The 18,973-nt window shown below is 40.3% G+C and overlaps 1 protein-coding gene across 1 annotated transcript in view; it reads left to right on the forward strand.

Annotated features, from left to right (window-relative positions):
- LOC126470052 (prostatic acid phosphatase-like) overlaps positions 1 to 18,973 on the forward strand; it is a 58,194-nt gene that overhangs the window by 17,379 nt on the left and 21,842 nt on the right. The window contains exons 5-6 of the mRNA XM_050097554.1: positions 2,240 to 2,363; positions 2,451 to 2,662. Coding sequence (XP_049953511.1) covers positions 2,240 to 2,363; positions 2,451 to 2,662 — 336 coding nt within the window. The remainder of the gene's footprint in view (positions 1 to 2,239; positions 2,364 to 2,450; positions 2,663 to 18,973) is intronic.

Raw genomic sequence — 18,973 nt, forward strand, 5'->3', positions numbered from 1 at the left:
AGCAAAGGACTTGGAAGAGCAGTTGAATGGAATGGACAGAGTCTTGAAAGGAGGGTATAAGATGAACATCAACAAAAGCAGAACGAGGATAATGGAATGTAGTTCAATTAAGTCAGGTGATGCTGAGGGAATTAGATTAGGAAATGAGGCACTTAAAGTAGTAAAGGAGTTTTGCTATTTGGGGAGCAAAATAAATGATGATGGTCGAAGTAGAGAGGATATAAAATGTAGAATGGCAATGGCAAGGAAAGCGTTTCTGAAGAAGAAAAGTTTGTTAACATCGAGTATAGATTTAAATGTCAGGAAGTCGTTTCTGAAGGTATTTGTAAGGAGTGTAGCCATGTATGGAAGTGAAACGTGGATGATAAATAGTTTAGACAAGAATAGAATAGAAGCTTTTGAAATGTGGTGCTACAGAAGAGTGCTGAAGATAAGATGGGTAGATCACATAACGGATGAGGATGAATTGAATAGAATGGGGGAGAAGAGGAGCTTGTGGCACAACTTGACTAGAAGAAGGGATCGGTTGGTAGGACATGTTCTGAGACATCGAGGGATCACCAATTTAGTATTGGAGGGCAGCGTGGAGGGTAAAAATCGTTGAGGGAGACCAAGAGATGAATACACTAAGCAGATTCAGAAGGATGTAGGCTGCAGTAGATACTGGGAGATGAAGAAGCTTGCATAGGATAGAGTAGCATGGAGAGCTGCATCAAACCAGTCTCAGGACTGAAGACCACAACAACAACATAGTAATGGTTTCAGTTTTAGCTTATGTGTTGTAATTTTTTGTTTGACTTTATAGTTGTAGCTGAACTAAGTTTAATTTAAAAGATTTTTTAAAGGAGAATGCTGTTAGTAATGCTTTTTTTGATAGATTTATAGTATATATTTTCGTGCGGTAACCGATGATAAATGACTAATGATAAATAATTAATCGTTTAATAATGAGAAAAGTAATTTTTACCAGACTGCTACTTTAGAAATACAAATTTAAAACTATGTCAGGTAATAACTCCATCACAACTACAATTGATTTATTTTCTCATAACAAGTTTCTAGCCTAAAGAATCTTTATCAAATGCTCATCAAACACAACATTAATACCCATCAAGACTCCACAAAATATGGCAATAAAGACCAAAATTGCATTTGAACCAACATAAACAGGTCCAATAATTACTCCCAACTGTGCAACTGTGCGATCGGGGAAGGGGGGGGGGTGCAGATGTGGTTGTGGGTGCAGTTTCATACTCTCTCGCTCTTCTACATTTGGTCCTCTCCTTTCTGATTTGGAGTGTTATTACGGGATAAATTTTCTGAACTGAATTTATAAGGGGAGGGGAATGATGAAGGAGGAGGAGGGGGGAATGAAAATTAACAGTTTTGTAAAAGGTGATCTACACCCACAAACATCATCATTTATTAACAACAAATGTTATACATGCAAGATGGTACAAAAACAGTGCAAGCTATCTGGAGTCCATATTATCAAGTTAAGTACAATATAAGCCATTTCAGAGATCAGTTTATTACCAACAGAGGCCACCAGAGGCCACCAGACTGACACTGTAAGCAGCATGATAAAACTGGCACTACGCACTTCACTGCCCACACCAACACTGCCCAAGGTTGGCGCTGGGTCAACTAATATGCCAGAGTGAGGTGTGACCCCAACAAAGCCTGGGGATCAGTGCTACCTGAGTAGTGGTGGTCAATAGCACTGTTGCACCAACTAATCTTACTCCTTTCTTTCAAATGATCTGTGTCCTTAAACTTGACCTATGTAACTGATTGTGGACAATCTGTTTTTGGTATTCGCATAGTGAGAACATTAGTACCTGTTAACTGAAAGTACAACATAATTTACCTTAATTGTAGAACAATTGTACAAAATACTTAAATTTTTAATTCTGAAATGATGGCTGAGAAATAAAAAACAAATAAGTACGATTTCCTGGTTCCTGAGCTCAGAATTACTCTTTTGCACATTGATTGTTACATCACGTACATACTAGTAAATATCTTTCCTCTGAACGACATGTGTGCAGTGATTTTTCCATAGATGCATTGTTTTGTAAAAATTGCTACGTAAATATGTTACGTATTCACAGTACATTGTGTTTGTATGTATTCATATATAACTTCTTAAATCAAAATATAGATTGCTGTTTAAATAAACATTTGTTTGTCTCAATGAATCTTCTTCTTTTTAACTTCATAAAAAATTATTTTTCAGACTCTAAAAAATCTGAGCATACCTGAATGGACAAAAGCAGTATTTCCAACAAAGATGGCTCCTCCAGCAAAATTTGCATTCAAACTACCAACTCTTACAAAGGAAATGAAACGTCTTAAGGGTGGTATGTCTCTGAATTTCATAACAACATTCCAAGTAAAAAAAAACTCAGACCTTTATTCATGTTTAAGTCATACGTAAATTTTTTCAGGGCCTTTTGTGAAGGAAGTTATTACACACATGCTTCTTAAAGTGAACAGTTCACTTGTTCCAGACAGAAAAATATTCATGTACTCTGCACATGATGACACACTGTCTGCCATTTTAAATACTCTTCACATTTATAATGATATGATGCCACCATACTCTTCTGCTGTTGTTTTGGAACTGCGGGTTAATGCACAGCAAGAATATGAAGTTGCGGTAAGTCCAAACGTGTGCTTACAGACTTTCTCCATGCTTCCTGCTCCATAATGTGAAATGTATGTATTGTAATTCAAATTTTTGGTTTCTTTACCTGTCTTGTTGTTGCTGTTGCTAATAATAATAATAATAATAATAATAATAATAGAATCATTATCACTAAAATCATAGCCGGCCGCAGTGGCCGTGCGGTTCTAGGCACTTCAGTCCAGAGCCGCGTGACTGCTACGGTCACAGGTTCGAATCCTCCCTTAGGCATGGATGTGTGTGGTGTCCTTAGATTAGTTAGGTTTAAGTAGTTCTAAGTTCTAGGGGACTGATGACCTCAGATGTTGAGTCCCATAATGCTCAGAGCCATTTGAACTAAAATCATAATAGTATGATACAACACTTTTTCACTTTTTAACATCTTTTTGTTTGTTTTGTTTTGATTATTTAATGAACTAGGAATTTCTTAACTAGTTTTCAACACACTTTCCATAGTTATCAGGAACATTATAACATATACAAATACAATAAATAAAGTAATGAATGTGAGAAGTATTATTATATTTTTATCATGAAACTAACATTTTCATATAAATCAGACTTATATGTAAGAAATCATAAAAGAACATACTTGACCACAAATAAGAAAACAGAAAATCAAAGTCAGAAATTACAATTGAGTTTTTCCTTCCTACTCACTTTCACTTTCAATTTCACGTTTGCGTATGACCATTTTTGCAGAATGAGTGGAACACACATACTTGGAACACCTGCAACAAACTATAGATGCTTTTGTTGTCTTGTCTTTTTCCGTTTTAGAGTTTTTACTCTTTAAACAGATGTGACATCTTCCTCTGGAATAAAATTCAACAGATTGAACAGTTGCAGTAATGCTGAGTTTTCCCTAGAACACTTTCCATTGCAGGGATGATAGGCTTTTGTAAACCCATGATATTCTTTGCTCTCTCTTCCACAGCTGGCCTAACGAGCTATTGACCTAATTCTAGCAAATACAGTGTTCTTAATTTATGCTTCTTCTTAGTCCAGTTTGGGTTGTTTATCATGAAAATTGTCCCAGTATTGAGACAGGAATATCTGTCAAGTTGAAAAAGAGAGGTAATGGCCACCTTCTCGTCCCTCGTTTTACTGAATGATGTCACATCATTTGATCAATGTTGTCTATGCCCCCTTCGCTTTCAGTGTAGTAGAGATTGATGTTTGTCTTTTTTTTCCTCTGTCGACTCATCCACCTTGTTATCATTGTGTTGTATGGAAAGAAGTAGGAGATTCGTAGTAGGCTTCAGTTTGGAGATGTATGAAAGCAAAGCAACTGGTGCATTGCCTGTTTTCGGATCTGTGAATAAGAACTTAGAGGAAAATAGCTCTCGACCCTGCATCTTCTTTAGCCATTCTGGTATATGTTTTCTGTTACTCTCAATATTCCCACCAAAGTTAACTTGTCATTATTGTAAAGCTCCTCAGGTACGTCTATGGACATATGATAACAATCTGTTGTTATATTTCTTCCACTTCCTGCCAGCGGATTCACTAGGCGTCTAACAACTGCCTTTGCACTCCGTTCCTCGGCAATTCGTTCATCCTTCCCTGCGTAGACCTCAATTTTTAGAACATACCGGGTGTGTGCGTCTGATAACATCCTAATCAGTCTGCAATACTTCCCAGGCTTGTCTTTCATAAAGACCTTAAAGGGAAATCTTCCTTGAAATAGGGAGAGCATTTCATCGATAGTTAGATCTGCACTTGGTATGTAGTATTTCTCAAACATTTCGTCAATAACTTCACGAAGGGGGCAAAACTTATCCTGCTTTCGTGTTTCGGTTCTTGTTTCTTTATCATCGGATTTAATCAGGAACATAAGTTCTCCACATTGAATACAACTCATTGTAGCTATGTAGATATATTTTCCCAGTATTTTCCCCATAAGTCCTCAAGAGGCAGCCTAGTGTCATTATTTGTGCCCATGAGTGTAAGAATACCAATGAAGGTGTACATTTCTTCTATGGTTGTAAGTTTTAAGTTCTTATTATGAGCTTTTTGGTTTGTATAGTCCATGATAATCTTCATTATTTCGGGAGTTATAAACTTTTTGAAAGATTCTGACACATGAGAGATCAAGCCTTCACAAAAATTTCACTATATTTTGTACTGGCCTCTGCACTTGCCTTGGAGGTGCAGAAATATATTCCCTACCGCTTTTTGCTGTAACAATGATGCTGGAAGCTGCTGCATGCTGTTCATTAAGGGATGAACTCCGTGAACTTGACTCCTTTTCAATTGCTGTGTCACTGTTGTGTCACAACTGTATCATCATCTTCTGGATCACTTTCATCACCTTCATGTGCTTCATTTATTATAGCTGACACCTCTTCATCTGTGAGAAACTTGATACTGACGAGACATTTTATTAGAACTGCGAGAAATGCACAACTGCTCGAACAACAAAGGAGATTTATTTTAAAACAACAATGGCAACACAATACAACAGTACCAACAGTCAGAAACTGCATTTATTTTTACCATATTGAGAAATATTTTAATGAGAAAAGTTCTCACACTGATGTCTAAGGGGGGGGGGGGGGGGGGGTACATTTTAAGGTAAAATGCCGAAAGAAGCATAATAGCAAGTGAATTTAACGGGTAGGAAATGGCAAATGCAAGAATAACTAGAACCATCAATAAGGCTAAGTTAGGTTGAATACGTACCCAAATGAAATAAGTGATGAGACTAGTTGTGAAGAGAGAGAATGGGTCAGTAGGCCCATGTCATATGATGTAGATAGATGCTTGTTGTGATTGAGACATAATTTGGCTTGTAGTCTAATAACTTTTTTTTTGTGGTCTATGTGAAAGTGTTCTTTTGTGTATAGTAGTTGTTTACTTTCTTCTCTCCTTTTTATAATTTGTTAACATTTACAGCATGTTCAGTGTTGCTGTGGGCATGAAGTTGTATTTTTCAATTTTATGGTTTTCTAAATATTAGTAACAAAACCATTGGTATGAATTGGTATGATTTTCTGGGTGCACAATGTGTTTCTTCCATCGTCCTTATATCTTGGGCCTGTTGCTCTTCCGTTCACTGAAACTACAAAATTCCGGGGCTCATTCGTGATAAAAAACTTTCTTGGTCCTGCCGTGTGTCTTACTTGGCCGCCCGCTGCACCTGGTCCCTGAATGTCCTATGTGTCCTAAGTGGTACTTCCTGGGGAGAGGATTGGACCACTTTTCTCCAGTTTTACCAATACTTTGTCCATTCAAAACTAGACTATCTGTGTTTCATTTATACATCTGCATGTCCGTCCATCTTATTCTGTCTAAATACAGCCCACCATCATGGAATCCATTTGGCCACTGTTGCATCTTATGCTAGGCCGGTTGAGAGTCTCTGTGCAGAAGCTGCAGAACTACAGCTGTCATACTGGCTAGTCAGCAGATACGCATGCTGTTCGTCCTCCATTCTCATCCACCCATCCTATGCCGTCTCCTTTGATGCTGCCCTTGACTGCCAGTGTGGGGCCCGTCCCTCTTCTGTTACCTCGACTATTGCTTCGGCAGCCTAACTTCACACTACCTGTGACTTCCTCGAAGGGTGTGAACCTTTCACCAACTTGGTTTCGTGCGGTAGCCCGTGTTTACCTTGGATGTAATTTGCTTCCTAAGGAAACTATTCCAGATTCGATCTATCACTGTAAGTTTCTCGACTTTCACACGGAACTCTGCGATAGTGCCTTTGTGTACACTTGTGGCTTTCAGACTGACCGTGGTGTCAGGTGTGCCTTCATCATTGGCACTGACAATTTTCAGTATCGGCTTCCAGAACACTGCTCAGTATTTACAGCAGAGCTCTTCGCCCTGTGTCAGGCCACGTAGTACATGTGGCGACACAGGCTTTTCAATTGTGTCATCTGCTCTGACTCTCTGTGCCCTTCAGAGACTGTGTGTGCTGTACACAGTCAATCCCTTAGTGCAACGAGTCCAGGAGAGCTTCAACTTGCATAATCTTTTGAGGGAGCCACTATTATGTTTGTGTGAGTTCCTTGTCACATTGGTCTGATGGGAAACTGGGCTGCTGCCAAGGCTGCAGTCCTCTTATCTCAGTCCGCTAGTTCTTCCATTCCTTCCAATGATCTCCACATTGCCATCTGCCAGCAGTGATGTCACTGTGACATCACCACCGATCTTCCCTTCATGGGCACAAGCTCCGGGGAATTAAACCTCTCCTAGCGGCTTGGCCGACCTCCTCTTGTCCCTATCACTGAAAGATCATTTTAGCTAGGTTGTATATCGGCAGTGTCATTTCAGCCATTGTCATTTGTCGAGTGGTGATCCCTCACCACTTTGTGCTCATTGCATTAATCTTTTACAGTTCACCAATTCCTGATCAAATGACCATTTTTTAACCACTGGTTTTCTAATGCATGTTTGCCATCTGAGTTATTGGCCATTTTAGCGAATGGTGCATGGACTGTAACCTGCGTTTTACATTTTACCCATCCTAGCAATATGGTGCAGGACATTTATTCTTTAGTTTGGAACCTCTGTTGTCTGTACAGTGTATTTTAAGGACCTTTCTCCAAGCGGAAGTCCTTGTTCTTAACTGTCTTTCCTTCCATTGATTGGGCTTAGCGTGTAGTCATTTTTAACTTCATTTTTGTATTAGTGTTCAAAAGTTGCAATGTGGGCATGTTTGAGAATAGTTGTTTTTGTGCACTGAATCAAAACAAAACAATGCATATAATTTTGCATTGATTGCCGTACTGGTTTTTGCTTCAGGATGTGTCCTTTTATCCTGTCCCTTCTTTGTCAAGTTGTGCTATGAACAGATTTTCTTCCTGGTTTAAATACATCACATCTACCTTACCAATCTTCAGAATTCTTCTGGAACACCAGATTTCAAAAGCTTTTATTCTCTTCTTATCTGTAGTGTTTGTTGCCCTCCTTTCACTTATGTACCAGGTGGTTATAAGTAAAGTGTAGCTACTCTCAGAGGTCCAGTGTGGGCTGTCGTTATTTTATGGCAGTAAAACTTGGTAGATATGTTGATGGGTTAATGCGGAACTGATTTACACTAGAAAAAAAGCGTGTTCCAATTTTTGCCATCAGGTGCAAATCTGTTGTTGTGAATGCAAGAAAGATTGTAGAAAAGTTTCCATATGTAATGGATTAGGAATGGGATGTGGGCAGAAAAGGTCAAACAAATGAGAAAAGCATAATATTGATTTTTTTATTAGCTGGCACTTACACAGTTTGTTCAGTATGATTACTGAAGACATTGATGAGATGCTGCATCTGTAAGGTGACATGATCAGCAGTTGCTTGCAGCAATTCTTGTGAAATCTGAGCATTGTGTTCCTGTATTCTGGCCTTGAGTTCAGGTACAGACCGAACCTCCCCTGGTAAACACTATCATTTAGATATGCCTACAGTGCAAAAGTCATGCGAATTCAGTAGATGTGATCTTGCAGGCCATGCATCTGGCGAAACGTCCGGAGATACCACATTCGTAGAAAGTTGCATTAAGCAGATCTTACACGGGGCAAGTGATGTGAGATGTCACCCCACCTTGCATGAAAATCGTGTTTTCCACACTGTTCCACTTGTCCAAAGCAGGAATCGCATGCAGATGTCACAGTACATCTGACAGGTACCCTGGTTGTATTCTCTTCAAGAACTAGTAACCAAGAATACAGGTGCTTGTAAAGCCACACCAGTCAGTCACATACCGTGAGTGCAGTGGCTCTTTATGTACAATATGCTGTTTAACAGTACCTCAAATTTGGCAGTTTGTGTATTCACTGCATTCATACTACTAGGATTATTACTATTATTATTCAACTACCTACTTCTTACATGAGAGACATAATACAAATGTGATCCTACAAATAGAACAAAATGTGGGTAAAGATGACACATCTTCTGTAACATACTTCACTCTTGTGGTGACCTTGTTTCCTGTTCTAGCATTACCTGTATAGAACATATGTTAAAAAATGTCATTAGTAAATTTCTTTACCTAGGCTATTGTGCAAAAGGGTAGACTGTTCCTGGAATTAAAGCAGATGTAAACATTGTGGTCTCATATCTTCTCATAGGCCACATCTCCTCACTTATAATACTGCATACTCTGTCCACCTATAATAGATATTAAACTCATTTCTATTATACGTGATAAGTGCCAGTGCTCCCTGACAGCACATTAAACAAAACAAAATTGCCGCTCTCCGTGTATGGGTCCATGCAATGATGGCATGGATTTGTCCCAAACCAGAACTAATTTCCAAAATGAAATAAAAACCTATGATTTAGAAAACTTCCTATTCGCTGCAGACACAAAAGCTTCATCAGTATTATCAACAGGAATCAGATGGTTCACCCCTTCATCACAGCCACCTCAATGACATATCTTGTACAATCACTGTGATATCGCAGTAAAAGTAACAAAGACGTCGGACACCATGTCTTCTCTCCATCCTCTATAGCCAAGGCTGACATTCCTTCCTGGCGCATTCTAACAAGCAGATACATTACTCAGGCCTCCACCTTTTACTAATCACTATCACACAAGTTCTGTTTACATGGGTTGCAAATGTATATCGGTACTCAGCTAACGCGATATATAATAGAGGTTCGAAAGGAAAAACATGAGAAAATTACCTACTTAACGTAATTGAGCTCTATATTATGGATTCTTATGACTTCATACTGCCCTCGGGGGCTCAGAATTAATTTGTTGGCTATAGGCCTGGCAGCCCTGAGGTTCCTGAGCTGGAGATGGGCAAGTGCCACCAGTCCCCTGTCACTGTAACCTTTGGGTATGCTTCAGTGACCACCATGTGGCAAAGCAGTGGAATGTTGTGTCTCACAGGGAACGGCTATCTCAGCTTGACTGCCTGAATCATAAGAATGGTGAAAACCTATCTAAAAAAAAAACCCTCAATCGCAAGGTGTACTGTGCGCTGATGAGATGCATGGCTATTGAGGTGGAACAGCTGTTAGTGGCCAACCTGTGGGGAACCTGCCACACCTCAGTTGTATAAGGCTTACCTAGGCACACGGGGCTCTTTCTAGATAGACTTTTATTTCCCTAGCTACTCATGGAACCAGCATACCTTCAAAATATTCTTTTCCTACTCCCAATGGAAAGGGTGGGGCCACTGGCAAGAACCAACACCCAATTAAACAAGAGGGCTCGTGTAGCCAGTCCTTCAGACTTGGGGATTACACAGACCCTATCAGCACTGAGTAACAGAACACATGCTGGTGTCCATAATGTGTTCCTTATAATTAAACGAAAAGACAGAAGCTTCAAGAAAGTTTCACCTTTTTACGTACAAAAAAGTCTAGAGGGAATTGCTGGATGAATTCCCAACAAGTGGAGAACATTCACAAAGCTCAGCACCTCATGGAGTATGCAATAGAAAGTAAACTGCACAACACCTTCACATATAGCAAAGGTGTTGTGACTTGCAGGGATCTGGTTGACATTCCCCGAGTAGAACTGAAAGTTGGGTGATACCAGGAAGGCATTGTTGATGTACAGAGCATAATGAAATGAATGGATGGCAACCTTGTGAAATCGGACTCTCTGGTGCTAGCTTTTAGGAGCACGAAACTTCCAGAGGATGTTAAGGCTTGTTTTCTCCACCTCAGTGTGTGGCCTTATTTTCCTGACCCAATGTACTGTTTTACATCCCAGCATTTTGGACACACCACACCCTTACAACCATTTTGGTTGTAAGGGAGCAGCCACCTGTGGAAAATGTGGTAAGACTGCCCATGAAGGTGTTGGTTGTTCATCTCCTCCAAAGTGTGTAATCTGCTCTGGAAATCACCCTGTTTGGAGTAGAGACTGCAGTGTCCTGCTTGAAGAAAGGAAGAGACAAAAGATAAAAACAATTAAGTGTGTCTCATATAATGAGGCCAAAAATATCTATAAGGCCATGCACCCCCTGAAGTTTGTTACCTCCTTTGCATCTGTATTTAAACAACTAGTTCAGACAACTGATGCTGCTACCCAAATTGAGGTTGCTAGTGTCAGCACTACTACCTGCATTTGCCAGTGCACTTGTAATGCTGCAATTCCTTCAAAGCGTACACTTCCTTCCAAAAAAGTCTGTTGTCAAGGAATGGGTGGACCACATCACACAGGTAATGCATAATGTTGCTGACTTACCCATCCCGAAGTCCGCAGGTCATCTTAGGAGGCAACCTGTACCTTTGTGGACAGATGGCTGCCGCTCAGCTATCCCAGACAGGCTCTTCGACAATTTAAATTGTGCCCTACAGCAGACATCCTCACAGCCTTTAGAGTTGTGAGGTCCAAGGCTTGACATGTAATTAAGGAGAGCAAGAAAAGGTCATGGCAAGTATTCCCGGACTCTATTAACCATTCCACTTGTTCTATGAAACTATAGGAAGCCATCTGTGGGATTTCCGATAAACACAATCATTTACCAATAGCCTCAGTGCTGAAACAGCTGTCTCTCCAAATAACACATGGAGACATCGCTAAGACACTGGTCGAGCATTTTGCAAAAGCCACTGGCAATGCAAGCCAGGATTCGGCGTTTCATCACTATTGTGCAACTGTAGAGAGGGCCAAGTTGGACTTCAGATCCAACAGTTCCAAGTCCTACAATTCCCTTTTCTCCATGTGGGAGTTGGAATTGGCACTGTCTGAGACTCATGACACAGCACCCAGTCACGACTAAATCAAGTACTGCATGCTTTGACATCTGCCAGTGGTGTTGATGGAAATCCTCCCTGAATGTTTTAATCTTATGTGGCAGGCAGACATCTTCCCCAACTTTTGGAGAGAGTCAACTGCACATACAATCACTAATAAGAATGCAACCATGTTCTAGTTACACCAGTGGTTGATTGAATAATAAATGAAAATGATACCAGCACTGGAACGGGGATTTATGGTGCCTTGGCAACACTATGTCCCCTTTGCAAACACAAACGCCCACCTACCGCTGGTACTGATGCATACATACTCTCACCAAACTGCTGTGACTGTAAGTAGACCGTGTGTGGTCATAGTGAAGAACTAGAATCTCGCTTGTCAGGACATGATCACCGTGAAGTCTTGTCAACCATCTGAACACACACTTCTTGACGTCTAAAACCAGTGACCTTTCACCTTCCACATTCAAACCAAGAGTGTCCAGTTTCATGTGTCCATGCTCCCTACTCTACAGTTTGGGCTCTTCTGGCAGCGACCACCAACCAGGAAATGTTACTGTTTCCACCAATAGCATGAAAACTGCCACATTTAAGAAATTTGCTCCACAGAATGTCTCCATTCCAAGTCAGTCAGAGCACATCTTCCTCACCAGTTTTCTCTAGAAATACTCATTTGAGGTCGGTTGGCAATGGGCGAATCAGAACATTTTTTGTACAGTTCTGAATTTTCAGAAGCCTAACCAACATGATGGACCTCCATGAGGCTTCTACTCCTATAGCAGTAAGCCCAGAAATTCCAGGATTTACAGTTTCTCACCATAAATTGGTAGGTGGCAGCAGCACATGAGACTACTACCCTCGGCTGTCTACAGAGCCAAACCGTGCAGAATGCTGTGAACCCTGTTGTAGCTTATTGATTGGATTTTCATGAGCCTTATCAGGTGGCTCTTTGACACACATAAGCCAGAAAAAAGCCTTTACAAGTTTATAAAAACATTTCTCAGCATTAAATAATATCATGAGATTTGTAGCTTGATGAGACTAAACTGTCCTGCCTATCGCCAGTCGTAACAAGCAGCAGATGAATTTAGCATATAAATGGAAGGAAGCAAGCCAGATGTCTTTCATAAAAACAGTGAAGTGACCATTTTGATTAGATTACCATGTAGGATCCGAGGCAATTATTGGTAAAGAGAGAAGGGTCAGCAACAAGAGCTAACCTCTGACACTGAAAGCACAATTATTCAGTGGACACAAAAGTACAAATGGAACTGAACTGATAGAAGTGATGTTAAACCCTAGATCCTGTCACCCATGAGGTGTTTCCAATGTGTGTGTGTTTAGGTCATACTTCATAACCTGTCTGCGGGCATCCCTGTGAAAGGCCTTCATTCTGCACAACCTACTCAAATCAGTGCCATCCCCAGTTGCAAGTTTTCCTACTTTTAAAAAAAGGAAAATTATATATATCACGAAATAAGCGTCAAATGAAAAAACTGCAAAGAACGAAACTTGTCTAGCTTGAAGGGGGAAACCATACGGCGCTATGGTTGGCCCGCTAGATGGCGCAACCATAGATCAAACGGATATCAACTGCATTTTTTAAAAATAGGAACCCCCATTTTTTATTACATATTCATGTAGTACGTAAAGAAATATGAATGTTTTAGTTGGACCACTTTTTTCGTTTTGTGAGAGATGGCGCTGTAATAGTCACAAACATATGGCTCACAATTTTAGACAAACAGTTGGTAACAGATTGGTTTCTTAAATTAAAATACACAATGTAGGTATGTTTGAACATTTTATTTCGGTTGTTCCAATGTGATACATGTACCTTTGTGAACTTATCATTTCTGAGGAAGCATGCTGTTACAGCGTGATTACCTGTAAATACCACATTAATGCAATAAATGCTCAAAATGATGTCCGTCAACCTCAGTGCATTTGGCAATAGGTGTAATGACATTCCTCTCAACAGCGAGTAGTTTGCCTTCTGTAATGTTCGCACATGTATTGACAATGCGCTGACGCACATTGTCAGGTGTTGTCGGTGGATCACGATAGCAAATATCCTTCAACTTTCCCCACAGAAAGAAATCTGGGGACGTCAGATCCGGTGAACGTGCGGCCCATGGTATGGTGCTTCGACGACCAATCCACCTGTAATGAAATATGCTGTTCAATACCGCTTCAACCGCACACGAGCTATGTGGTGGACATCCATCATGTTGGAAGTACACTGCCATTCTGTCTTGTAGTGAAACATCTTGTAGTAACATCGGTAGAACATTACCTAGGAAATCAGCGTACATAGCACCATTTAGATTGCCATTGATAAAATGGGGGCCAATTATCCTACCTCCCATAATGCCACACCATACATTAACCCACCAAGGTCGCTGATGTTCCACTTGTCGTAGCCATTGTGGATTTTCCGTTGCCCAATAGTGCATATTATGCCGGTTTATGTTACCGCTGTTGGTGAATGATGCTTTGTCGCTAAATAGAACGCGTGCAAAAAATCTGTCATCGTCCCGTAATTGTTCTTGTGCCCAGTGGCAGAACTGTACATGATATTCAAAGTCGTTGCCATGCAATTCCTGGTGCATAGAAATATGGTACTGGTGCAATTGATGTTGATGTAGCATTCTCAACACCGACGTTTTTGAGATTCCCAATTCTCGTACAGTTTGTCTGCTACTAATGTGCAGATTAGCCCCAACAGGAGGTGAGACACCTACTTGTGCATCATCATTTGTTGCAAGTCGTGGTTGATGTTTCGCATGTGACTGAACACTTCCTGTTTCCTTCAATAACGTAACTATCCGGCGAACGGTCCGGACACTTGGATGATGTCGTCCAAGATACCGAGTAGCATACATAGCACACATCAGTTGGGCATTTTGATCACAATTGCCATACATCAAAACGATATCGACCTTTTCCGCAATTGGTAAACTGTCCATTTTAACACGGGTAATGTATCACGAAGCAAATACCATCCACACTGGCGGAATGTTACGCAATACCACGTATTTATACATTTGTGACTATTACAACGCCATCTATCACAAAGCGAAAAAAGTGGTCCAACTAAAACATTCATATTTCTTTACGTACTACATGAATATGTAGTAAAAATGGGGGTTCCTATTTAAAAAAAACACAGTTGATATCCGTTTGACCTATGGCAGGGCCATCTGGTTTCCCTCTTCAAGCTAGACGAGTTTCGTTCTTTGTAGTTTTTTCGTTTGATGCTTATTTCGTGAGATATTTGGCCCAGTCACTATCAATGGACCACCCTGTGTGTGTGTGTGTGTGTGTGTGTGTGTGTGTGTGTGTGTGTGTGTGTGAAAAATATGCAGATGCCTTCATCCAGTTGAAATGATCATTAACTTAGCCAAGGTTGTAGCTAACACTGCCTGTGTTCAAAACCTTGAACTGATTACTAAGTCCATTTGAGGAAGAGCTTACTGCCCTTTGTTGATACTACCCATACCAACCAGCAGATACCTCTCTGTTGATACAGCCAGAGATCCTCCATTCTTCTCCAGTCAGTCTGGAGAGGACAATAAGTATTCAGGACATCCTTCTTCTGTATGGTAACAAACTTACACACCAATAACAATTATTGGGAGAAAGGGGTATGGGCTTTGGGAATTAGAACTGTCCAGTCATCTTGTTATCTGGATATGCAACCCAAAATCAATCACTAGAATTAAAATCTGTCAAGGAAAACAAGCAAGAGGGGGAAAGGAAGAGGTGCAAACCATAAACTGCTTTGAGTGTATGGTTTGACCTTGGGGCTTCAGTAGTAGAATGATGTGTTAATATGGATTTACACCTGTACTAAAGGAAACTGGGGAACAAACAGCAACATAACCCAACTGCCTGACACTTTTTATGCTTCAGCGCCATCTCCCATAACGGTCATTCAATGGAATTGTAACAGTTGCTGCTGCTACTTGGCTAAACTCAAGCAGCGGATGTCCCTGTTCTTCACCACGTGTGTTATAGTGACATAGTTATTGGAAAAACACCTACCTGCAGTTAAAAAAATTAGTAACAATTGCACTAAATTAGGGCCTCAGGGGGCTATTAAATGTTGGTGCAGCTGTCCACTTTCAGCAGTCAGTTATTACTGAAACCACTCTAGAGGCTGTAGCCATTAGAATCCAACTGTATACCTTGGTAATGATTTACAACATATACCTCCACCCAGATGTCTAGGGGGAGGTGCAAGATCTGTTACAACAGTTACTTACCCCTTTATCACGTTAGGTGATTTCAACACACAGAATCATGTGTGTAGGTAGGCAGTTTGCAAATAATAGAAGTCAAACTGTCCCTCTTGGATTTCAACCTTTGTCATGTGAGTATTGGGACTTAGCACTGTGCAGTCCTATGATCCAGCGGCATGGCCACAGTAATCTGTGGGGCAGTAACAATTATTGAATAATTTTATCAAGATCCACTTGGACACTAATGTGATTATCCCTGTGAAAATCCAGTTGGGATACATACTCCTCTAAAGCGCACATAAAGATATCCTAAAATGGGGCATTGATAAGATGATGAAAGAAAGAATGGATGTAGTAAGCCACACGGCAAATAATATACTCTATTCTTTCAGACCTTCTCCCCACAAGTCAGGCCCATGTCAGTCTCAAAAATACAACTTAGCTCATCAGAAATGGATCAAGAGTATTACAATAACAATGAAGACACCCATGTGCCAATTATATAACTTTATATGTAAATAACTACAAACCAAAGCACATGATTTAATTAAACAATGGAAGCAGGATTTTTGGCAGTGACATATTGCATGTCACATGGAATGGGCAAAACTGTAACTTAACCAACATACATTTTGTCACAGCCAGAATACCTGAATTTTAGACTAAGAAATACTTCATAAGAATCATTTTGACTTGGCCGATTTACTGGCGATGTATTAATGCCAAAATGTGGGCCTTGAAACAATTTTCACCACAATGATCATCAGCCATATTGGCAGACTGGTTTTCTGTGGAAGTGTTTTAATAATGATTGTATGTAGGTCAACCACTCACAATATTTATGGTTTATTAATCTTATACCATTAATTTACTGGTGACTCATTGTGAGCCACTGAATCTCACCTTCAAATACACAAATCACCTAAATATTATGTACGAGTGTGTGCTTATATGTAATGTGTCTGAATTTTCTTTGTGAAAACTTGTAAAGTTTTTTAAATAAGACAAACTTTATTAACATTCTACAGCTTTATTCCTCATGTCTACATATTTATTTCTTGACATAGTCACCCTGGCAATAACACATTTCTCCTAACAAGACATCAGCTTGTTGATACCATCACTGTAGAATGTTTTATTTTACTGACAGAGCCACAGTCTTACCTTGCACCGCTTCATCATGATGAAAGTGAAGTCCTCAAAGATGTTTAACTTTTGCAAACAGAAGAAAATTGGATGGGGCCAAGTTGGGACTGTATGGAAGATGATAGTGAACCCAAGGTGTGGGATTACTGCAGCACTTGTGTGTGGCCTGGCATCGCCATGCAGAAGGAGAGGTTGCTCCATGTGTGGAAGAGCTCTTCTAATTCAAAACTCAATTACCGTACACTGTTCCTCACACACAAACATAACTACGATCCACACCGCCATGTTACAATTTGGAGCCTTATAGTGACAGAGAGCTACTTTTTTATTATTTAGCGTATGGCTAATACAGACATATCATGAAATTACATAAACATATGTACATATTGACACAAAAGAAACTTAAGTTTGTCTTTACAACTGAATATCCAGTCCTTTAATCCAGCACACTGCATCTGGAGTTGCTAGCAGGAAGTCCTCTTTGGCGCCGTGATAGGCTCGAATCCTGCATTCACTGACAATGTGGTGAACAGTCTGGTATGGAGCCCCGCAGTCACAAGCTGGATCAGGCAGCTTCTTCCACTTAAAGAGAGCATCCCTGCATCGCCCATGGCTGGTACGGATTCTGTTGAGAGTAGACCAGGTCTTGCGTGGTAAGTCGAATCCAATTGGAAGTTTAGCACCTGAGAAGATGTTATGCAGGTGCACATCTGTCACTGCTTCCCACCGACCTTTCCATTCTGCAAGAGGTTTGAAATTCTTAGCAACCATGTCAGCAGCATCGCACAGAGTTGGATGACGTGATTTCAGTCTCTTGCGATTTAAAAGTGGTAGGTCGCTATGCACGGGTAGGTTAGAATTCCTGGAGATCTTGTGGAATTCTCTCATAAGGGCAGTACATCTGCGTAGACCAGGAGGCATTATACCGGTTAACAGTGGAAGCCAACAAACTGGAGTAGATCTGATTGTGCCAGATATTATGCGCATTGTCGTATCAATTCCGCCAGTACATTGTCTCCTACCTTCCAAACTTCACTGAAGCTCTTCGGCGAACCTTGCAGAACTAGCACTCCTGGAAGAAAGGATACTGTGGAGACATGGCTTGGCCACAACCTGGGAGATGTTTCTAGAATGAAATTTTCACTCTGCAGTGGAGTGTGCACTGATATGAAACTTCCTGGTAGAATTGAAGCTGTGAGGATGGGTTGTGAGTCATGCTTTGGTAGCTCAGTCAGTAGAGCACTTGCCTGCAAAAGGCGTAGGTACAGAGTTTGAGTCTTGGTATGGCACACAATTTTAATCTGCCAGGAAGTTTCACATCAGCACACATTCTGCTGCAGAGTGAAAATCACATACTAGAATAAGATTGATGAAAATCATTTGCACAACAACCCATCTTCTTGGCAAAAAATACTCCATACACACTTTTAAAAATTTTTGTTGCTTTGATATTTGACAAGATAAGCAGGAGGAAATTTTTCCCTCCAAATGGACAAAAAGTTTCATTGTAACAACTTTGAAAGATGGTAAAAAAAAGAAAGGAAAACAAATAATATTGAGAGCTTCAGACCAATCACTGAATAATGATAAGCTTATGCAAACTCTTGGAACAGTTAGTTATTTTCAGGTTTTGTCGATGTCTGAGAATGAGAAATTTGTTTTCACTGCTTCAGTGCAGAATTTAAAGGTCTAGATCCACAACCAACTAGATTCTTCAAGTGGAATTCATATCTTAGGTATATTACATGAGTTGAGGGTCTGAGGCAATTTTCTCACTTTGCATAATAATATCTCATACCATCAGCAATTCTGGGTTGTATTTGGTATAGTCCTTGGTAATCAACTTGTATACAAGTTAGTGTGGTTCCACAGGCCGAAGTCTTGAGTGCTGCCTTATTTGCATTTGCCATAAACATTGTTGCTACCATCATAAGACCAAATGTATTGCAAACTTGTATGTTGATGACTCCTGTCTGGAATATAGTTCTGGATTCTTACACTCAGCAGATTATTATCTTCAAATGCTATTTGGAGACATGAATATGATCCCAAAATCATGGGTCATGCACTTTTACAGAATTTGATTAGCCCTCCCACACCTCAAAATATATCTGGGCAACCAACTGCTGGAAGCTGTCTACAACTTCCACTTTTAAGGACTGCTGTTCAACCTCAAACTGAACTGGTTGCCTCACCATAAAGTAGCTCAAGGCAACCCGTACATAGA

The sequence above is a fragment of the Schistocerca serialis genome, chromosome 3 (assembly GCF_023864345.2).
Source record: "Schistocerca serialis cubense isolate TAMUIC-IGC-003099 chromosome 3, iqSchSeri2.2, whole genome shotgun sequence".
NCBI lineage: Eukaryota > Metazoa > Arthropoda > Insecta > Orthoptera > Acrididae > Schistocerca > Schistocerca serialis.